Source organism: Gorilla gorilla, chromosome 10 (assembly GCF_029281585.2).
Source record: "Gorilla gorilla gorilla isolate KB3781 chromosome 10, NHGRI_mGorGor1-v2.1_pri, whole genome shotgun sequence".
Taxonomy (NCBI): Eukaryota; Metazoa; Chordata; class Mammalia; order Primates; family Hominidae; genus Gorilla; species Gorilla gorilla.
Window position 1 is genome coordinate 124811288 of NC_073234.2, and position 23775 is coordinate 124835062.

The 23775-nt window shown below is 44.9% G+C and overlaps 1 protein-coding gene across 1 annotated transcript in view; it reads left to right on the forward strand.

Annotated features, from left to right (window-relative positions):
* Positions 1-23775, forward strand: part of MYO1H (myosin IH) — a 59140-nt gene that overhangs the window by 19544 nt on the left and 15821 nt on the right. The window contains exons 10-18 of the mRNA XM_004053867.5: positions 1183-1250; positions 1589-1694; positions 2623-2703; positions 3834-3925; positions 7467-7561; positions 12909-12955; positions 16664-16744; positions 17894-17999; positions 19417-19534. Of these exons, the coding sequence (XP_004053915.4) occupies positions 1183-1250; positions 1589-1694; positions 2623-2703; positions 3834-3925; positions 7467-7561; positions 12909-12955; positions 16664-16744; positions 17894-17999; positions 19417-19534 (794 nt within the window). The remainder of the gene's footprint in view (positions 1-1182; positions 1251-1588; positions 1695-2622; positions 2704-3833; positions 3926-7466; positions 7562-12908; positions 12956-16663; positions 16745-17893; positions 18000-19416; positions 19535-23775) is intronic.

The following is a 23775-nucleotide window of genomic DNA, read 5'->3' on the forward strand; positions in this document are numbered from 1 at the left end:
TGCTAATTTTAAAAAAAAATTTTTGTAGAGATGAGGTCTTGCTATGTTGTCCAGGCTGGTCTCGAACTCCCAGGCTCAAGCCATCTTCCCACTGCTGCCTTCCTAAGTGCTGGGATTACAGGCATGAACCACCACAAATCTTTAAATTTCAACAGTAATATATTCACCTGACATTTTAAAAATTTCAACAGAAGCATATTTTAACATATTTAAGAAAAAATATAGCCCTTGAAACTCATGCTTCAGTCACGTTTCCTTTTCAAGTGGAATTATTTAAATAAAAAAGGGATTTAATCCAAGCTAAAAATTAAGAAATGATACATGGATGGGGAGGGGATATGTGGATGTGACAAAATTCATGGAGGTAGGACACAAAAGATGATTTTGGAGGCAGTGACTTAGGACACTCATACAGAGTATTTAATTGTGTCCCTTTAAAACTAAATAAATACATTATCTCTTTTTTTTTTTTTTTTGAGACGGAGTCCCACTTTGTCGTTCAGGCTGAAGTGCAGTGGCACAATCTTGGCTCACTGCAGCCTCCACCTCTGGGGTTCAAGCGATTCTTGTGCCTCAACCTCCCAAGTAGTGGGATTACAGGTGCATGCCACCACGCCTGGCTAATTTTTGTAATTTTTTAGTAGAAATGGGGTTTCACCATGTTGGCCAGGCTGGTCTCAAACTCCTGGCCACAAGTGATCTGCCTGCCTCAGCCTCCCAAAGTGCTGGGATTGCAGGCATGAGCCACCACACCTGGCCTGAAATAAATACATCATCTTTAAATACCCACCCTGGCCTGAGGGTACTTGGTCCTCTTACTTGGATAGGCATCTTCTTGTCTGTCTATAGGTCCTTTTCTCCTTCTCCTTCTTCTCCTTCTTCTTTTTCTTCTTTTTTTTGATTGTACATGGGCTTGGGAGGCTGAGGACACCTGAAGCAAAGAAGTGAATCAGAAGGGGAAGGTCTGACTACACAGGTGATGGCTATGGAAGCCGCAGTGGGATCTGAGCAGGCAGGAGCAGCAGGCTGGGGAAATTACTTCCACCCAAAGATTTTCTGCATTGTTGGAGACAGAGGACATATGAGATTTAGCGCCAAGTCCCAGTTTAGGGGAGCAGCAACAGTTTTGAGTAGCACAAAGGAAAAGACCTAACTATGAATGGGGTGTGTTATTTTGACCAGGATTTCACCAGGAAAACTGTAATTGGATTACTGGACATCTATGGGTTTGAAGTCTTTGACAAGAATGGGTATGTTTTGTCATTACCTACCTACCTGTCTTTTGCCCTTTTTTAAGATTTCAGTCGAGATTTGAATCTTTCGCTAATGTTACTAGATTGATTTCCCTGTCCCCAGAAAGTCTCTAGATTTACACAGTTTCTAACTCACAGACCATCCTAGATGTGGGCTAACCATAAAAATGCAAATATATTTTCACTTGACTCTTATGATCTATTTAGTAAATTATTTTATTAATAAGGACTTTGCTTTTTCTTTATTAAAAAGCATACCTAAAAAGAATATAATTTGTTTAAAAAAATTGTTCTCTTCATATAACTCTAGTTACTTAAATCTTTTGTATCTCTAGTTTTGAACAGTTCTGTATAAATTACTGCAATGAGAAACTCCAGCAACTGTTAATTGAGAGGACTCTAAAAGCAGAACAGGCAGAATATGAAATGGAAGGCATAGAGGTAAACATGTTGATGTTTTCTCCTCATCTGATTTCTTAATCTAGCTAAAGACTTCTTTTTTTAATTTAATTAATTTTTTTTTTTTTTGAGACGGAGTCTCGCTCTGTCCCCCAGGCTGGAGTGCAGTGGCGCACTCTCCGCTCACTGCAAGCTCCGCCTCCCGGGTTCACGCCATTCTCCTGCCTCAGGCTCCGGAGTAGCTGGGACTACAGGTGCCCGCCACCACGCCCAGAGAATTTTTTGTATTTTTAGTAGAGATGGGGTTTCACTGTGTTAGCCAGGATGGTCTCGATCTCCTGACCTCATGATCCGCCCGCCTCGGCCTCCCAAAGTGCTGGGATTACAGGCGTGAGCCACCGCGCCCGGCCTAATTAATTTTTTTTTTTTTTTTTTTTTTTTTGAGACAAGATCTCACTCTGTCGCCCAGGCTGGAGTGCAGTGACACAATCATGGCTGGTTGCAACCTCCACCTCCTGGGCTCGAGTGATCCTCCTGCCTCAGCCTCCTAAGTAGCTGGGATCACAGGCACATGCCACCATGCCTGGCTAATTGTTTTATTTTTTGTAGAGACAGGGTCTCTCTATGTTGCCCAGGCTGGTCTCGAACTCCTGGACTCAAGTGATCTTCGTGCCTCAACCTCCCAAAGTACTGGGATTACAGGTGTGAGCCACTGTGCCCAACCACTAAAGACATTTAACTGAAGTATTATTTCATTGGAGATTTTCCTGATTAGTACTGAGGATTAATTTTTAGGCCTTCTCTGCTTATTTTCTGGGAAATTATTTTGATATTCAGAAAATATAATTTGTTTAAGGTTGAATATAAAAACTAGATTTTGAAAAAAGATGTTTTAGAAAACCAATTTAAAACCAACTTTGATGCTCATCTAAATATTTCTTGGAGAATTCATTCCTCTTTGTCATTTTAGTGGGAGCCAATTAAATATTTCAACAACAAGATCATCTGTGATTTGGTAGAAGAGAGACATAAAGGAATCATATCCATTCTGGTGAGAAAAATGAATGTTGCATTAGAGCTATTCACCCGGCACTTACAACTCTTGGAAGAACTTTTTCCCAGGCTTAAAAAGGGTTGAGCCAGGCCAGGCACGGTGGCTCACGCCTGTAATTCCAACACTTTGGGAGGCCGAGGTGGGTGGATCACATGAGGTCAGGAGTTAGAAAGCAGCCTGAACAATATGGTATAACCCTGTCTCTACTAAAAATACAAAAATTAGCCGGGCATGATGGCATGCGCCTGTAGTCCCAGCTACTTGGGAGGCTGAAACAGGAGAATTGCTTGAACCCCGGAGGCAGAGGTTGCAGTGAGCTGAGATCACACCACTGCGCTCCAGCCTGGGCGACAGAGGGAGACTCCATCTCAAAAAATAAAAATAAAAAAAGGGTTGAGCCAGGGTGGTCTCTAACTCGTGGGCTCAAGCAGTCCTCCCACATCAGCCTCCTGAGTAGCTGGGACTACAAAGGTATACCACCACACCTGGCTAAATTTTAAAATTTTTGTAGAGACAGGGTTTCACCATGTGCCTGTGCTGGTCTCGAACTCCTGGGCTCAAGACATGCTCCCACCTTGGCCTGCCAAAATGCCAGGATTATAGGTGTGAACCACTTCACCCAACCACACCTGTAATTTTTAAGATGCCAACTAAATGGTATCATTCTTGAGGACAAAAAATAGGAAATAGAAAAATGAACTTAAGAAATATAAAAGCTTCGACTTAACTGGTTTTATACCTTTCTTTCCATGAGGGCTTTTCTTCTACAACAAGAGTCTGTACACATGGTAATCATGGTCAGTGATGACTGGTTTAGAGAAAACGAGGTTGGCATTAAGCTGGTCATAGCAGCTGTGGAGTATCCTTGGGAAGACTTTGAGTCAGATGGTCGGTGTGTTGCCTTTTCATGGGATATTCAGGCCCTCTGGTTCCATGGTCCCCTTATCAAATCTTAGAAGCCAAACACATGGATTAAGCCCCTTTCTTCCGCCAGGATGTTCACCTGCACTTACATGAATTGACAGTCTTTTAGTCCAGTACTTTCTGTTCCAGCTGGTGAAAGCATTTAAACTTGGCATTGATGGAGTGTGGTGCTGTGGATTGAGGCTTCTCTTTTTCTTTTGAAGGATGAAGAATGCATTCGGCCTGGTCCTGCTACAGACTTGAGTTTCCTGGAGAAATTGGAAGAGAAAGTGGGCAAACATGCACACTTCGAAACGTACATACTTTATTTGACCAGATTTTGCATGGGGGAAGATGATTGTGTCTCCATTTTCTTTAGTATTTGGATAATGTTCTTCAAGAGAACAACTACTTCATACACAAAAATATCTTTATGTATACCACTCATAGATGTGCCAGCCCTTTGTTAGTAGAAATTAAACCTAAATGAATTATAATTTTTTTTTGAGACATGGTCTCAGTCTGTCACCTAGGCTGGAGTGCAGTGACGTGATCACAGCTCACTGCAGCCTCAACCTCCCAGGCTCAAGTGATCCTCCAACCTCAGCCTCCCAAGAAGCCAGGACTACAAACGTACACCACAATGCCTGGCTAATTTTTATATTTTTTGTAAAGACAGGGTTTCACCCTGTTGCCCAGGCTGGTCTGGAACTCCTGGCTTCAAGCGATCCACCCATCTTGGCCTCCCAAAGTGCTGGGATTACTGCTGTGAGCCATCATGCCCAGACACAAGTATGATTTTTTAAAAAGATTTTATATCTTCCTTTATTCAGTGATCATTATATTTTGGACATGTCTATGTACATGAAATAATCTTTTCAAAAATTCGGGTATAAAATACAGTGATATGTGTAGATATGAAATGTACAACCTGATAAATTTTTGTATTTGTATGTGCCTGTGTAACCACCATGCGGATCAGATACAGAGTACCACATCCCACAAAATCAACTAGACATTTAACTTAGTCTTTGAGGTAAGGAGGAGAGAATTTAAGAGCATATGCTGGAGTCATTAAGACCTGGTTTGTTTGCTTGTTTCTTTTTTGTTTTTTGGTTTTGTTTTGTTTGAGATGGAGTCTCACTCTGTTGCCCAGGCTGGAGTGCAGTTGTGCAATCTCTGCTCACTACAACCTCCGCCTCCTGGGTTCAATCGATTCTCCTGCCTCAGCCTCCCAAGTAGCTGGGATTACAAGCACTTGCCACCACGCCCAGCTAATTTTTTGTTGTTGTTGTTGTTGTTGTTGTTGTTGTTATTATTTGAGACAGAGTCTTGCTCTGTTGCCCAGGCTGAGTGTAGTAGGGCGATCTCGGCTCACTGCAACCTCCACCTCCCGGGTTCAAGTGATTCTGCTTCAGCCTCACAAGTAGCTGGGACTACAGGCGTGCGCCATCACGCCTGGCTATTTTTTTGTATTTTTAGTAGAGATGGGGTTTCACCATGTTAGCCAGGCTGGTCTCGAACTCCTGACCTCAAGTGATCTTCCCACCTCAGTCTCCCAAAGTGCTGGGATTACAGAAATGAGCCACCGTGCCTGGCCCCAAGACCAAATGAATGCTCCTGCATTTGTGTTTTCCCTGCTACAAGATGGGGTTATTAACATACCTACCATCCAATTTTGTAAATGATGCCATAAATTGCCTAGTGCAATCTCTGGCCATGGTAAAGACTTAGTAAATGGTGGTGGCTTTCTCAGACCTGTTGTAGAATACTGAAAGGATAAGTAAATGAAATTGCAAAGGATAAGTACATGAAATTGCATAGTGAATCAAGAATGGAAAAATAAATTGGGGTACATTCACAAACGGAATAATATATCACTGTGCAATGAACAATCTATAACTGCATGCAATGATGTAAGTAAATTACACAAATGAGTACATACTGTGTCAGACACAAAAGAGTACATACTGTGGCTGAGCGTGCTGGTTCATGCCTATAATCCCAGCACTTTGAGAGGCCGAGGCGGGTGGATCACCTGAGGGCAAAAGTTCAAGACCAGCCTGACCAACATGGTGAAACCCTGTCTCTACTAAAAATACAAAAATTAGCCAGGCATGGTGGTACACACCTGTAGTTCCAGCTACTCGGGAGGCTGAGGCAGGAGAATCGCTTGAACCTGGGAGGTAGAGGTTGCAGTAAGCCGAGATTGTGCCACTGTACTCCAGCCTGGGCAACAGAGCAAGACTCCATCTCAAAGAGAAAAATAAGGACTACATTCTATATAATTCCATTGCAATGCAATGCATACAACTGGGTAAAAATTCACTTATGCTGCTACATGTCTGGTTGCGACTGGAAAGGGCTCAAAGTGGGGGTTCTCAGGGACTGGTAATGAATGCTCTGCTTCTTAATCTGGGTGCTGGTTGCACAGGCATATTGTTTTCAAAAATTCATTGAGCCATACGCTTAGAATATATGTGTGCTGTCAATATATATGACAGATTTAAGTAAAAGTCATTTTAAAAAATCAAGAATCTGGCCAGGCACAGTGGCTCACACCTGTAATCCCAGCTCTTTGGGAGACCAAGACGGGTGGATATTCTGAGGTCAGGAGTTCAAGACCAGCCTGGCCAACATGGTGAAACCCCATCTCCACTAAAAATCCAAAAAATTAGCCAGGCGTGGTGGCTTATGCCTGTAATCCCAGCTACTCGGGAGGCTGAGGCAGGAGAATCGTTTGAACTCAGGAGGTGGAGGTTGCAGTGAGCCGAGATCACACCACTGCACTCCCGCCTGGGAGACAGAGTGAGACTCCATCTCAAAAAAAAAAAAAAAGAAAAAAAAAATCAAGAATCTGTAGAAACTAAAAACTGATGTTTTATGCGTAGTCTCTCAACATCATAAAAATGTAAGATATAAAATTGTTCTTTGTTACATCACCTAGAAAAACAGAAGTTAATTTATTATGCAAATACATGTGTTTCTGTGGCTCAGTTCTATACTTTTATTTCTCAGCATTTATGGGAAGAAAGGATCTAATTTTATTTTTTTATTTTTTGAGACAAGGTCTCACTCTGTTGCACAGGCTGGAGTCTAGTGGTATAATTACAGCTCACTGCAGCCTCAAATTCCTGGGCTCAAGCAATCCTCCCACCTCAGCCTCCTGAGTAGCTGGGACTACAAGGCACATGCTACCACTCCCAGCTAATTTTTCATATTTTTTTTTAAAGACAGGGTCTTGCTGTGTTGCCCAGACTAATCTCAAACTCCTGGCCTTAAACGATCCTGCCTCAGCCTCCCAAAGTGCTAGGATTATAGATGTGAGCCACCATGCCCGGCCAAAGGATCTAATTTTAAAGAAATCTTGGTCTATGGCCAGAAAATAAGTAACAAAACTTCCTGGGAGCCTCCCTGTGTGGTGGCTTTCAATGTGGACCTCACTGATTGAAGACGTCTCTCTCTCACTCTTTGCTTCAGTTATTGGTGCCATTTTGTCTCAGTGAAGTAGAAAGTTCAACTCATGGGCCAGGCACGGTGGCTTAGGCCTGTAATCCCAGCACTTTGGTAGGCTGAGGCAGGAAGATCACGAGGTCAGGAGTTCGAGACCAGCCTGACCAACATGGTGAAACCCCATCTCTACTAAAAATACAAAAATTAGCCGGGTGTGGTGGCGCCTGCCTGTAATCTCAGCTACTCCAGAGGCTGAGGCAGGAGAATCGCTTAAACCTAGGGGGTCGGAGGTTGCGGTGAGCCAAGATTGTGCCACTGCACTCCAGCTTGGGCAACAGAGCAAGACGCCATCTCAAAAAAGAAAAGAAAAGAAAGTTCAACTCATGTCTATTTCTGTCTCGTAGCCGTAAGCTGGCTGGTCCAAAAGGCCGAAAGAGGATTGGCTGGATGGAGTTCCGACTCCTCCACTATGCAGGAGAGGTCACATACTGCACCAAGGGTGAGTGGCCGTGGGGTACAGGTGACAGCCATGTATGTGCCCAGCCTGGTGTCTTACAATAAGCTCCGAGTCCATGCAGGAAATGGTGCACAGCCATCCCAAACGTTCCCTAACCTCACATTCAAGCCATTGGAAAGTCTTTCTAATTGTATTGTATTTATTATTTTTGTAAATAACCACTTTATTGAGATGCAATTCACATATCATCCATTTACCCCATTTTAAAATGTACAATTCAGTAGTTTTTAGTATTAATATATTCAGAGTTGTGAAAGCATTACCACCATTCATTTTATTTATTTATTTTTTTTTATTTTTTTGAGAGAGAGTCTCACTCTGTTGCCCAGGCTGGAGTGCAGTGGCCCAGTCTCAGCTCACTGCAACCTCCGCCTCCCAGGTTCAAGCCATTCTCCTGCCTCAGCCTCCCAAGTAACTGGGATTACAGGTGCCCACCACCACGACCAGCTAATTTTTTTGTTTGTTTTTGCCATGTTGGCCAGGCTGGTCTGGAACTCCTGAGGCCCACCTCACCCTCCCAAAGTGCTGGGATTACAGGTGTGAGCCACCATGCCTGGCTACCACCATTCATTTTAGAACATTTTATCACCCCCAAAAGAAATCCTGTACCCATTAGCAGGCACTCTCTGTTTCCCTCTAACGCCACCCCTTCCCCTATAGCTCAAGGCAACTAGCTGATCTACCTTCCCTCTATAGATTTGACTGTTGTTGTTGGTTTTTTTTTTTTTTGACATTTTTTATAACTGGAATCATGCAATGTGTGACCTTTTGTGTCTGGTTTCTTTCACTTAACATAATTTTGTCAGGGTTCATCCATGCTTTCATTCCTTTTTATTGCCAAATAATATCCCATGATGTGGATATGCCACATTTTGTTCATGCATTCATCAATAACTCATGGTAGGCACTTGGGTTGTTTATACCTTCTAACTATTATAAAGCTACCATGAATATGTCGGTATGAGTTTTAGTATGGCCATAAGTTTTCATTTTTCTTATATATATACCTAGGAATGGAATTATTAGATTAGATATGGTAACTCGGCAGGGTGTGGTGGCTCACACCTGTAATCCAGCACTTTGGGAAGCCAAGGGGAGCAGATCGCCTGAGGTCAGGAGTTTGAGACCAGCCTGGCCAAGATAGTGAAGCCCCATCTCTACTAAAAATACAAAAATTATGTTAAAAATACAAAATTAGCCGGGCGTGGTGGCACATGCCTGTAATCCCTAGTAAGGGAGGGTGAGGCAGGAGAATCGCTTGAACCTGGGAGGCAGAGGTTGCGGTGAGTTGAGATCGTGCCATTGCACTCCAGCCTGGGCAACAAGAGTGAAACTCCATCTCAAAAAAAAAAAAAATTAGCCGGGCGTGGTGGTGGACACCTGTAGTCCCACCTACTTGGGAGGCCGAGGCAGGAGAATTGCCTGAACCCGGGAGGCAGAGGTTGCAGTGAGCTGAGATTGTGCTGCTGCATTCCAGCCTGGGTGACAGAGCAAGACTTCATCTCAAAATAAAAAATATATATGTTAACTCTATGCTTAACCTTTTGAGGAATTGCCAGGTCATTTTCCAAAGCAGCTGCACCGTTTTACATTTCCACCAGCAGTATATGAGGGGTTCCAATATCTCCACAGCCTCACCCACACTTGCGTTATATCATTCTATATATCTGTTATGTTCTATATGTGATGTTCTGCTCTGTCTCCCAGGCTGGAGTGCAGTGGCATGATCTCGGCTCACTGCAAGCTCCGCCTCCTGGGTTCACGCCATTCTCCTGCCTCAGCCTCCCAAGTAGCTGCGACTACAGGCACCCGCCACCACACCTGGATAATTTTTTGCATTTTTAGTAGAGACGGGGTTTCACCGTGTTAGCCAGGATGGTCTTGATCTACCGACCTCGTGATGCACCCACCTTGGCCTCCCAAAGTGCTGGGATTACAGGCGTTAGCCACCATGCCCCACCTATATGTGATGTTCTTCCAACCGTATTAGTGGGTGTGAAGTGGTATCTCATTGTGCTTTTGATTTGCATTTCTCTAATGACCTATGATATTAAACATGTTTTCACGTGCTTATTGGCTGTTTCTCTTCCTTGGAGAAATGTCTACGCAGATCTTTTGCCCATGTTTTAAGATTGGGTTTTTTTGTTTTGTTTTGTTTTGTTTTGTTTTTTTTGAGATGGAGTCTCGCTCTGTCGCCCAGACTGGAGTCCGGTGGCGCGATCTCGGCTCACTGCAAGCTCCGCCTCCCGGATTCATGCCATTCTCCTGCCTCAGCCTCCCGAGTAGCTGGGACTACAGGCGCCCGCCACCATGCCCGGCTAATTTTTTCTATTTTATAGTAGAGACAAGGTTTCACCGTGTTAGCCAGGATGGTCTCGATCTCCTGACCTCATGATCCACCCACCTCGGCCTCCCAAAGTGCTGGGATTACAGGTGTGAGCCACCGAGCCCGGCCCAAGATTAGGTTGTTTTTCATTATTGAGTTGTAAGAATTGTTTATATATCATAGATACTAGATCCTGATCAGATATACAACTTGCAAATATTTTCTCCAATTCTATGAGTTGTCTTTTCATTTTTGTGATGGTGTCCTTTGAAGCACAGAAGTTTTTAGTTTTGATGAAGTCTAATTGTTCTTCATTTTCTTTAGTCACTTTTACTTTTGGTTTGAAATTAGTTTTACCTTATTTTTTCTTTCTTTCTTTTGAGACAAGGTCTTGCTTGGTTACCCAGGCTAAAGTGCAGTGGCGTGATCTTGGCCCACTGCAACCTCTGCCTCCCGGGGTTCAAGCGATTCTCCTGCCTCAGCCTCCCAAGTAGCTGGGATTACAGATGTCCGCCACCACACCCAACTAATTTTTGTATTTTTAGTAGAGACAGGGTTTTGTTTTGTTTTGTTTTGTTTTTTAGACGGAGTCTCGCCTCTGGCCCAGGCTGGAGTGCAGTGGCAAGATCTCGGCTCACTGCAAGCTCCGCCTCCTGGGTTTGCGCCATTCTCCTGCCTCAGCCTCCCTAGTAGCTGGGACTACAGGCACCCACCACCACGCCCGGCTAGTTTTTTGTATTTTTTAGTAGAGACGGGGTTTCACCATGTTGGCCAGGATGGTCTCGATCTCCTGACCTCGTAATCCACCCGCCTCAGCCTCCCAAAGTGCTGGAATTACAGGCGTGAGCCACCGCACCCAGCATTATTTTTACTTTTAAATAAGAGTATATTTCTAAGAATCTTTTAAAAAGTAATAACACGTACAGGTATTAGGGGTTTTTTTCTTTGAATGCAAAGTGACAAAAAGAAAAAATTTTAAAAAAGGATGAGTCTCTTTGTGCCGATAATCCCTTTATTTTTGTTTAAAGAATAAACATAATACACATGTGGAGCTATAAACTGCTGACAGCACAGAAAGGAACAAAAGGAAAACTCAAATGCCTTTTACTCTCAGTCTGTCCTTCAGGGGGGACCACAAGAATAAACAGTTTCTTGTAACTACTTCCAGGAAAATAGAAATGTTTTCTGCATATACCTATGTGAGGACACACACACACACACACACACACACACACACACACACATACACAGTCATTCACTCTACCTTGATCTCACTTTTTTCCATGTGTTGGTGGGGAGTTTTCCATGTGCTGGGTGCTAGGCAGATGTGGTGGGGCAGGGGCATCGTGGATATGGAAATCTGATTCTCTTACCATCTGCTCTGAGTTTTTCTACTTCTCTGTAGCACCAGGAATTATGTCATCCTCATATTTGGGTTCTGGGATATTTCTGGTAATAATCTCATGGTATATTATTTGATTTTGGCTTTCTGTGGGGGGAGTGAAGCCAGCTTGCTTCTGTGCCACCATTTTTTTTTCTTAAACACTTTTGATTCATGCCTTTTTAAAATTTTCATTTAATCATTTTTCCGGAAACAGGGTTTCACTTTGTTGCCTAGACTGGAGTACAGTGCGCAATCGTGGCTCACTGCAGTCTTGACTTCCTGGGCTCAAGCAATCCTTCTACCTCAGCTCCCCAAGTAGCTGGGACTAAGGCATGCACCACCACATGCAGCTAAGTTTTTAAAAATATTTGTCTAGAGACAGGCTAGTCTCAGACTCACTATGTTCCCCAGGCTAGTCTCAAACTCCTAGGCTCGAGAGATCCTCCCACCTCAGCCTTCCAAAGTGCTGGGATTACAGGCATGAGACACCATGCTTGGCTGCTCCCCCAACTTAAAAAAAAAAAAAAATCTGGTTTTGCCTTTATAATGCCATTTACTTTCTAATGTAATTATTAACTGATTAAGTTTTAGGTAGACAGATAAGCCAAGTTTTAAACCTGGAAATGACATGTCTGTCTTTGCCTGAAGATGCTGTCAGGTACCACCAGCCATGGTGCTTGAGTTTGTTTCTTCTCAGTCGTGGGGAATTTTCTCATCTATTTAGAGTCCCAGCTGGCTGTCCTTGAGGTTCAGTGTCCCCTCTGTTTCTGTATATTCAGTGTATGTGTGTTTCTTTGCTATTGGACTAGGGCAAGTGTGCAATACTTAGTGTAAAGACTATGCATATTTATACGACAGCTCATCAGGATTGAGTATAGCATTTGTGCCATGAGTTCAGTTCTGAGGACCTGGTTCTCAATGAGGGACATGTTACCTGCCCCCCGCAGGGATATGTGGCAATGTCTAGCATATTAGTCCATTCTCACATTGCTATAAAGAACTACCTGAGATTGGGTAATTTATAAAGAAAAGAGGTTTAATTAACTCAAAGTTCATCAGGCTGTGCAGGAAGCATGGCTGGGGTGGCCTCAGGAAACTTACAATCATGGTGGAAGGTGAAGGGGAAGCAGGCATATCTAACATGCCTGGAGGAGGAGGAATAGAGTGAAGGGGGAAGTGCTACAAACTTTTAAACAACCAGATCTCCTGAGAACTATCATGAGAACAGCGAGGGGGACATCTGTCCCCATGATCCAATCACCCCCAACCAGGCCCCTCTTCCAACACTGGGGATTGCAATTTGACTTGAGATTTGGGCGAGGGCACAGACCCAAACCATATAATCTAGAAATACATTTGGTTGTCACAACTGGGGAGAGTGTTACTGGGATCTAGTGTGAATAGAGGCCAGAGATGCTTCTCAACATCCCGCAATGCATGGGACAGCCCCCACCACAAAGAACGACCCAGCCCCAAATACCCATAGTGCCAAGGTTGAGAAACTATGAGCTAATCCTAAGAAATTCTTTTTCAGAATTTCCCTTTGCAATGAGTTGGGATGGAATTGTATTTTTAGGCAGAGACATTGATTCAAAAAAATTTTATTCAATGTTTTACAGGATTCTTGGAAAAAAACAATGATCTTCTTTACAGACATCTGAAAGAAGTAAGTCTGACACTTAACTGTATGTGTTTCTGATTATTTTGAAATATTACCCATGATAGTGATTTTGGTAGAATTCGCCTTCTGGATTTTTTTTTTCCATGCATCATATTAGAACTCCAGCATGTCATGGCCAGAACAGACATTCAGGATCATCTGTGTGGACACGTCACTCAACAAACCATTCAAATGTGTATGATGCCCCCCTGGGCACCAGCTCTGGAGGTCATCAGTGAACAAGATGGAGCTCTTGTTCTCGTGGGGCTTACAGTCAGGAGTTGGGGAAGCAGATAATAAATATATACACAAATAAGTTATCCATTAGTGAGAAGTGCTGCAAAGAGAATAAACAAGGAACTGTGATTGAAGGGGACATTTTTAATTTAGGTGATTAGAGAAAACACCCCTTGGAGGTGACTTTGAGCTAAAACCTGAATGAGAATGATTTGGGCCATAGAAGGATCAGAAGTTATTCCAGGTAGAGAGACCAGTATGTGCAAAGGTCCTGTGGTCTGGACGAGGGGCAATGTTAGGAGAGGGGGCTGAGAGCTTAGCAGGGGCAGGTCCACAGGGGAAGTAGAGATTTCATTCTGGTGTTATGAGAATACACTGGGGTGACATGATCTGAGGACGAGGAAGCTGAGACCCAGACAGGTCACAGCTTGCACAAGGCCACATCATGAGGTGGGGGCTGGAGATGGTATTAGCCCCCAGGGCTGCCGATGGAATTCCCAATCTCTTTGCCTTTCCATATATCTCATCAATCTGAGAAGTGTTGCTGCTGCTGCTGCTGTTGTTTTTGAGACAGGGTCTGGCTCTGTCACCCAGGCTGGAGTGCAGTGACGTCATCATTGCCCACTGCAGCCTCAACCTCCTGGGCTCGAGTGATCCTCCTGCCTCAGTCTGAGTAGCTAGGACTTCAGACACACACCACCACACCCAACTAATTTTTTTGTTTGTAGAGACAGGATCTTGCTATGACGCCTAGGCTGGTCTCGAACTCCTGGCCTCAAGTGATCCTCCCACCTCACTCTCCCAAAGCTGGGATTGCAGGCATGAGCCACTGCGCCATGCCTAAAACCTTGAGTTTTTAAGGCCCTTATTTTGTATTAAAATAGTTAACTGTTTTGTGCAAAATTAGATTTTATTAGCTTGGTTTATTAAAAGCTTAACCCTAAAGGTAACATTTTCGGAGTGAGCAGGTGAACAGTCACCTCAGGAGTGTTTTTTCTGCCTTCCCAAACTTTCTCTACCACTTCTGGGTCTGCTTGTCTCAACCTTTTTGGACTCAAGGTAGACGAGCAACTCCTAACTTTGGATCCACCAGACAGTCGCTCTCTGGGTCTGAGTCCCAGCCCAGCCCCTTCCCTGCTGGGGACCGTGTGGCAGGTTTCCCGTCAGCAAAGTGGGGCTGCTGCTGTCCGCCTCATGGAGTAGCTGTGGAGAACACGGGAGTGGACGTGTCTGGTTAACAAATGGGCGACAGCGTTTCTCTAACAGCTTCCCCTCTGGGGTCATGGCCGTCAGCTTCACAAAGCAATCCACGGAGAGGACATCACATAGGAAAGAAGTCTCCAAATCTCTCCCTTCACCCACCAGGGCTGAAGCTCCCTGAACTTTTTGACTTCAGGACAGAATACTTCTTATTTGTTTCTGTACTATTGGCAGATTACTCTTCCATATCACTGTAGGTTTAGAACTGCAATGGATTAAATAACAAAAAAAAATTCAATTAAAAAAACTGGGGGGCCAGGCACAGTGGCTCATGCCTGTAATCCCAGCACTTTGAAAGTCCGAGGTGGGCGGATCGCTTGAGCCCAGGAGCTTGAACCCAGCCTGGACGACATGGTGAAACCCCATCCTTACCAAAAAAAAAAAAAATTAAATTAAAAAATTAGCTGGGTGTGGTGGCACACCCCTGTGGTTCTAGCTACTTGGGAGGCTGAGGTAGGGGGATTGCTTGAGCCCAGGAGGTAGAGGTTGCAGTGAGCTGTGACCGTGTCATTCATTGCACTCCAGCCTGGATGACAGAGTGAGACCCTGTCTTGAAAAAAAAGAAAAAAAAATTTTTTTTTGAGATGTGGTAAACACACATAACAAAATTTAGCATTTTAATCATTTTATTTATTTACTATTTTTGAGACAGAGTCTCACTCTGTCACCCAGGCTGGAGTACAGTGGCATGATCTCAACTCACTGCAACCTCTGCCTCTGAGGTTCAAGCAATTCTCCTGCCTCAGCCTCCCGAGTAGCTGGGATTACAGGCATATACCACCATACCAGGCTAATTTTTTTTGTATTTTTAGTAGAGACGGTGTTTAACCTTGTTGGTCAGGCTGGTCTTGAACTCCTGGCCTCAGGTGATCCATCCGCCTTGGTCTCCCAATGTGCTGGGATTACAGGCGTGAGCGACCACGCTCGGCCACATTTTAATCATTTTAAAGTGTACAATTCAATAGTGTTGAGTAGATTTACATTGTTGTGCAGTTGATCTCCTGAACTCTTTTCATCTTGCAGAACTGAAACTCAGTCTCCACTAAACAACTGCTCTCTGTTCCCCCTCCCAGCAGCCACTGGAAATACTGTCTACTTTCTACCTCTATGAACTTTACTCCTCTAGGGACCTTATATGAGTGGAATCAGACAGTGTTTTTCTTTTTGCAACTGGCTTATTTCACTTAGCTTATTCCACTTAGTATAGTGAGCATAATACTTATTTCACTTAGCATGGGTTTATTCGTGTTGTGGAATATGTCAGAATCACCCTTCTGAAGATGGAATAATATTCCATGTTACGTATGTAGGGAAAATATTTTTCTGGTAAAGAATTAAATATTTTTTAAAAATTAAGGACTTTTGGTGATATAGATTATTTAAAAAACACACGTACAGGGGCGAAAGTCAAACAGTCCAAAAGCTAGTGTCCTGGGTCCCATGTCAGCAAGTCTCTCGCCCGAGAGCCAACTGCTCTCACCTTTGTATTGTGTGTCCTTCCAGGGATCACACAGGATATGTGTATGTGTATCTCTTTCTTTCTTTTTATTTCTCTTTGCACAATAATAGCACACTGTATGTGTGGTTTTGCGTCTTGCTTTTTTCACTTAACACCATTATCTTGGAGATCATTCTTTTTTTTCTTTTTGAGACAGGTTCTCAGTCTGTCACTCAGGCTGGAGTGCAGTGGCGCAATCAGAGTTCACTGCAGCCTCGACTTCGTGGGCTCAAGTGATCCTCCTACCTCAGCCTCCTGAGTAACTGGGACCATAGGTGCACACCACCACACCTGGCTAACTTCCTTGTAAAGATGAGGTTTTGCCATGTTGCCCAGGCTGGTCTCAAACTCTTGGGCTCAAGCCATCTTCCTGCCTTGGCCTCCCCAAGTACTGGGATTACAAGCCTGAGCCCCACCATTCCTGGCCCGGGATCATTTCTTAAAGAGCCAGTTTATTCTGAAGCAGCTGCACTGAACCAGGGACAATGTCTGAGGAAAAACATCTGGCTTCAGCAAGCAGAGAAAGCAGTGGATGTAGAATGTGAACATGACCTTCCATATTTAACTGTGTTGTTCCCCTTTCTTTACGTTAGGAACATCTTCAAGCATTCAAGAAGCAGATGGCTCTGTTGCTGCATGCGCACTCTGTGAGCCGTCCTGACAGCCCTGTAGTGATTTCTGAAACAGCGAATGTGGTACTCATTTCTCTTCACTTACAGGTGCTGTGCAAGTCCAAGAACATTATCCTGAGGGAGTGCTTCCTGCTGGCCGAGTTAGAAAACCGGAGGAGGCCCCCAACAGTGAGTGGGAAAAACACCCATGCAAAATTGGATCTCACCAGAGGGTGAGATGACCACCGACTACCTACGCTTTTTAAGCCACCTTCCCCTTTTCTGGAAGTATTACTCTCTAACAGATTCTACTAAATATATGCACCTGTAATCTCACACCTGTAATCCCAGCACTTTGGGAGCCTCGCATCTGTAATCCCAGCACTTTGGGAGGCCCAGGTGGGAGAATCGCTTGAGGCCAGGAGTTCAAGACCAGACTGGGTAACATAATGAGACCCTGTCTCTACAAAAATAAAAATAAAAACAAATCAGTCAGACAAAACTTGGGTGCATTAAAAACATAAAAGAAAGAAAGAAAAAATCAATTAGCCAGGTGCAGTGGTGTGCATCCATAGTCCCAGCTACTTTCGGAGGCTGAGGCAGGAGGATCCTTGAACCCAGGAGTTTGAAGTTACAATGAGCCATGATTATGCCACTGCACTCCAGACTAGGTGACAGAGCAAGACCCTGTCTCTTAAAAATCACTTGGAACGTGGCTTATGATCTATACATTAACTTAGAATGTGATATTCATATTCCAAGTTTAGTCCCAGTTTGTTCATTTGCAGGCATTCATTGAGCAGCACCTACTATGTATATGTGGCAGGCACTGTGCCAGGCACAGGGATTCAGCAATAACAAGCCAGATGAGGTCCCTGCCCTCAAGGGACTTACAATCTTAGTGGGAGAGAATATAAGAAAATACCATCAAATAAAGAAGTTATAATAATACCAGCATCATGAAGGACACATGTCAACAAAGAAACACAAAGGAAGGTGGAAGAGAATGACAGGCCTGGGGCAGAACTGGTTCCTGCTGGGCACTCACCACGTCCTTGCTGAGCAAGTGAGGCATCCTAGACAGATGCTTGTCCAGCTTGCACGTGACCAGACCAAGATTGGCCTTCTCAGGTCAAGACATCCAAAGCCACCTGTTAATGGGCCAGATGGCCACTAGGAAGACAATCTGTCAATAGTTCAGCTCTATAGGGCTGACACCTTGAGCCCTGGCCAGTCTTTTTGTATTCGTTGGAAGCAGCAGTATCTCTCTGGCTCGTTCTCTCTCTCTCTCTCTCTCTCTCTCTCTCTCTCTCTCTCTCTCTCTCTCTCTCTCTGCAGGTGGGGACTCAGTTTAAAAACAGTCTGAGCAGCCTTCTAGAAATCCTCATCTCTAAGGAGCCCTCCTACATCCGTTGCATCAAGCCCAACGACAGGAAAGAACCCAGTGAGTTGTGGATCATTATGAACTGGGCTCAGGGAAAGGAGGCTGGGAGCCAAAGCAAGGTGGCAGTGGGTTGGGATCCTAAACACCACCACAAGCTTGCTCGATGTCCTCTGGATGTGAATCATTTTCCTTTCTAAATTATAGAAGTTGGCCAGATGTTACAGGCTTATGCCTGTAATCCCAGCCCTTTGGGAGGTTGAGGCAGGCGGATCACTTGAACCCAGGAATTGGAAACCAGTTTGGGCAACATGGCAAAACCCCGTCTCTACAAAAAATGCGAAAATTAGCCAGGCATGGTGGCGTGTCTCTACTAAACATACAAATACTAGCTGGGTGTGGTGGCACATGCCTGTAGTCCCATCTACTTGGGAGGCTGAGGTGGGAGGATCAATTGATCCCAGGAGTTCAAGGCTGCAGTGAGCCATGACTGTGCCACTGCACTCCAGTATGGGTGACAGAGTGAGACCCTATCTCAAAAAATAATAATAATAGGAGGTAAATGAATGCCTTTGGTGGTTCAGAGTGAGCATTGCTCAGAGGTTGTTCAGTTTCAGGAGCAACACAGCTGAGTCAGGCAGGTGTCAGAGGTGAGGGGAGTCAACGTCACTCTTTTCTAGCCAAGGAACAGTCTTCGAAAATGATCTATGACTTGGGTAGTTTCTAAGCTCTTGCCATGGTCTATAATGTAGTTGTTAGGAGCCATTATAATGAACTATAATGGACCATCAGAGGCTCACAGAGGCTAGGCAGGAAAAGTAAATGAGTGAAGCAGACAGGTTGAAAGGCAATAGGCAGTGGGGAGGACTGTGGCAAACTGGAGAAGGCACATTCTGTCTAAAGGGGCAGCAGCGCTACTCCTCTCCTGCCAGCTGTTGCCATGTGGGACTCTGGCCTCAGGATAGCCACATCTCAGGACTTTTCAGAGGAACCAGAAATTTAATTTTTTCCTATAAAATTCCCCCATTTAAAAAACACAATTGGGCTGGGCATATGGTGGCTCATGCCTGTAATCCCAGCATTTTGGGAGGCCGAGGCGGGTGGATCACCTAAGGTCAAGAGTTCGAGACCAGCCTGGCCAACACGGTGAAACCACGTCTCTACTAAAAATACAAAAATTAGCCAGGCATGGTGGTGTGCACCTGTAATCCCCACTACTCAGGAGGCTGAGGCAGGAGAATCACTTGAACCCAGGAGGCAGAGGTTGCAGTGAGCCGAGATTGTGCCACTGCACTCCAGCCTGGGCAAAAAGAATGAAACCCCATCTCAAAAAAAAAAAAAAAAAAAAATTAAGACCTCACGAAATGAGTCTGGGGCCAGACCCAGCCCACTGAACTTCAGCTTGCAGCCTGTGATCTGCCTTGGTTGAAATGAAGCCATGGGATCCTTTCCTGTCATTCTCTGTTCTATTTCTCCAAAGGCAAATTTGATGACTTCCTCATAAGGCATCAGATCAAATACCTGGGGCTGATGGAGCACCTGCGGGTGAGACGGGCTGGCTTTGCATACCGAAGGAAATACGAGCATTTCTTGCAAAGGTAAAATGTGCTTTATTGATCTGAAGCCAATAGTCATGTGCCTACTACGTGAGAATCTCTGGGGTTTAGTGGTAAATAAAATGGCATCCCTTAGGAAGGCTCAGTTTGGTTGTTAACTGCTGTAGTTATGACAACTAAAAACACTAACATTTGGGAGAACATAAAAACCCAACTCTGGCTGGGCGTGGTGGCTCATGCCTGTAATCCCAGCATTTTGGGAGGCCAAGGTGGGAGGACTGCTTGAGGACAGGAGTTCGAGACCATCCTGGGCAACATGGCAAAACCCAATCTCTACAAAAAAAAAAAAAAATATATATATATATATATATTAGCTGGGTGTGGTAGTGCACCCCTGTAGTCCCAGCTACTCGGAAGGCTGAGGTGGGAGGATCACCTGAGCCTGGGAGGTTGAGGCTGCAGTGAACTTGAGATCGTACCACTGCACTCCAGCCTGGGTGACAGAATGAGAATCATCTCAAAAACAAAACAAAACAACAACAACAACAAAAACTCACAAAAATTCAGTTTACCATCTTCTGTTCATTTCACTAATCCCTGACTGTTTACAGTCAAGGGCAAGGCCAAGTGCGTAGATCTGCCACCAGGGGGCAGCCGTGGGCAGTGCCCCACAGGCCTCTGAATTAGCAGGGGAAGCTAAGTCTATTTGTGACCGTAGGGCCTGGTTTAGTGCCTTAGCCCAACGGGCTGTCAAGAGCAGCAGGTTAGCGGTGGGGACATGGGTTTGCAAACCACATGAACTTGGATCATAATCCTCATTCTCTTCTAGCTGTGACCTGTCATTTCCCTTATCTGTAGGATTAAATTGTCTGGGCTCAGGGAGTTTGTAAAGATTTAATGAACTATTTCTACGCCTACTCTCACCATCCCCCAAATTGCTTATACACCAACACTTCTTCAATGATGGGCTGTGTGTGAATTTATGCTACCAAAATAGCAACACACTCTCAAGCATAATAAATGGTCACTTTGTTGGGTCAGAATGGTTGAATAGCAGAAATTTCATGTGGTTCAACCAATATTTTGAGTGTAGTCATTTGAGACTCTTTGCCTTTATTTTTCCTGGATGTACCTCCTTTGCCCACCATTTTTGCCCATCAGCTACTTATTCATTCATCTTCATCCCAAATCTGACTTCTGCGGCAGGCAGATGGCAGGGCAACAGCCACTGCCCACCTCACCCCCCAAACACATACACACTTGGTGTTCCCATCTACCTGTGTTTTTTTGAACTTCATATATCTCTTGTCTATTTTTGCTGCTGTCTGAAGCTCATTCATTCTTTCCATAAAAACTAGTCAGCAGGCCGGGCATGTTGCCTCACACCTGTAATCCCAGCACTTGGGGAGGCCAAGGTGGGCAGATCACTTGAGGTCAGAAGTTCAAGACCAGCCTGACCAACATGGTGAAATCCTGTCTGCTAAAAACACAAAAATCAGCCAGGCATAGTGGCGCATGCCTGTAATTCCAGCTACTCAGGAGGCTGAGGCATGAGAATCATTTGAACCCGGGAGGCAGAGGTTGCAGTGAGCTGAAATCACACCACTGCACTCCAGCCTGGGTGATAGAATGAGACTCTGTATCAAAACAAACAAACAAAAACTGGTGAGCAGCTATCTGAGCTAGCACTGTCCTAGGTGCTGGGGTGATGTCAGAGAACAGAACAGACCCCATCCCTGTCCTCATGGAATTTACTTTCTATGGGGGAGACCAACAATAACAAAGATGTAAAGTTGGCCCTCCACACCCGCGGGTTCCACACCTGAGGATTCACCCAACTATGGATTCAAAATGCTTTTAAAAATACAATAAAAATAACAATACAATAATAATAATACAAATTAAAAAGCAATACAGTCTAATATCTATTTATGTAGCATTTACATAGTATTAGGTATCATAAGTAATTTAGAGATGATTTAAAGTGTACAGGAGGATGTACTCAGGTTATATGCAAACACTATGCCATTTTTTATTAGAGACTTGAACATCCGTGGATTTTGTATCCATGGGGGTCCTGGAACCAATTCCCCACATATGCTGAGGGGTGACTGCATAAGGCCAGGCAGGGATACGTTATTTGAAGAAAAGTGAATCCAGGTAAGGGGAAAGAGTGGCCCGGCTCCCTCCTTAGGTAAGGGGGTCACTCTCTGAGTGAGGAAGTGAGCCATGAGGACATTTGGTGTCTTAGTCTGTTTGGGCTGCTGTAACGAAACACTAGACTGGGTGGCTTCTAACCAACGGACACTTTTTACAGTTCTGGAGGATGGGAAGTCCAAGATCAAGGCACTGGCAGACTCGGTGCCTGGTGAGGGCCAGCTTCCTTGTTTGTAGATGGTGCCTTCTCGCTGTGTCTTCACATAGTTGATGATGTGGTCATAAGGGCGCTAATCTCATTTATGAGTGCTCCACCCTTGTGACCTAATCACCTGTCAGAGGCCCTGCCTCCTAACACCATCACATTGAGAGTTAGATTTCATCGTATGAATTTTGTGGGGACACAGACGATCAGTCCATAGCATTCAGGGAACATCAATCAAGGCAGGAAAGCCTGGAGGTGGGAGCAGGCTCTAGGGCAAGCTGAGAGGCCAGCGAGGCAGCTGGTCAGTGGCTGGGGACAGAGAGGCAGGGGGAGATTCACGGGATCGAGCTGGAGATAGCCAAACCCCGTGCACCTGCCTGGCACCACTTCCCTTGATCAGGGAGCAACCATATCATAGAGTTGAAGACAGAAGGTACTAGTCCCTCCAACCTGCAGGCATTTAGGGCCTCTCCCCAGCCCCTCCATATCTGTCTAGCTTTGGCGGTGCGTGCTGGTATTGCGCAAGGTCTGCATGGATGAAAGCAGGGCCTGAGGCTGTACTGTGTCCCCTGGGGGTGGTGGAGACCCTGTCTTCTCCAGCTTTCACTGGAGTTCAGGAAGCACACATCCTGCACCTTTGTGTAGGTGGCTGAACAGAGGAAGAACATGGGACACTCGATACCCTTAAAGAACATGCTCATAAATTCCAGGAAAATAAAAATATTTTTCACTGGACATGGTAGCTCATGCCTATAATCCCAGCACTTTGGGAGGCCGAAAAGTGATCACCTGAGGTGAGGAGCTTGAAACCAGCCTGGCCAATGTGGAGAAACCCCGTCTCTACTAAAAATACAAAAATTAGCTGGGCGTGGTGGCACATGCCTATAATCCCAGCTACACAGGAGGCTGAAGCAGGAGAATCACTTGAACCCAGGAGGCAGAGGTTGCAGTGAGCTGATATCGCACCACTGCACTCCAGTCTGGGTGACAGAGTGAGCTCTGTATCAAAAATATATATACATGTATTTTTTTAACAGTTTAAAATCGGATTTTAGAACCTGGGAGGTGGAGCTTGCAGTGAGCCGAGATCGCGCCACTGCACTCCAGCCTGGGAGACAGAGCGAGACTCCATCTCAAAAAAAAAAAAAAAAAAAATCTGATTTTAAAATAAACATAATATGAGGCCAGGCACGGTGGCTCACACCTGTAATCCCAGCGCTTTGGGAGGCCGAAGTGGGCGGATCACGAGGCCAGGAGATCGAGACCATCCTGGCTAACACAATGAAACTCCGTCTCTACTAAAAAATACAAAAAATTAGCTGGGTGTGGCGGCGGGCACCTGTAGTCCCAGCTACTCGGGAGGCTGAGGCAGGAGAATGGCGTGAACCTGGGAGGCGGAGCTTGCAGTGAGTGGAGATTGTGCCACTGCGCTCCAGCCTGGGTGACAGAGCAAGACTCCGTCTCAAAAATAAATAAATAACATAAACATAATATGAAAGGAAGGAGCATATTGGGAACACCACTGCTAGCACTCATTGAGTCTTGGACTGGGACTAAATACCTCGTGTGTATTATCTCGTTTAAAGCTCATGAGAACCCCATGAGGAAGGTCCTGTTACTGTTCATGTCACACAGGTGACGCGGCGACTCCTCCCGCTCCGGAGCTGGGCTGGAACCCAGGCATTCTGTTTCTATGCCAGTGGCTCCGGTTGTGCTGCTTCCAGCCTTGATCCATCTGCACTTCTGAATTCTGCGTTCACTTGTTTCATTATACTACAGACATCACGGTTCTCTTTCTAGGGACTGCAGGGTAGAAGGGAACTGCATGCTGGAATCAGGTTCTTAACACTGGAGCCAAAATTACCCTTGGGGGTGGGGGAAGCCCTCATCACTTCCCAAGCATGGAACCCTTTCTTTCTCT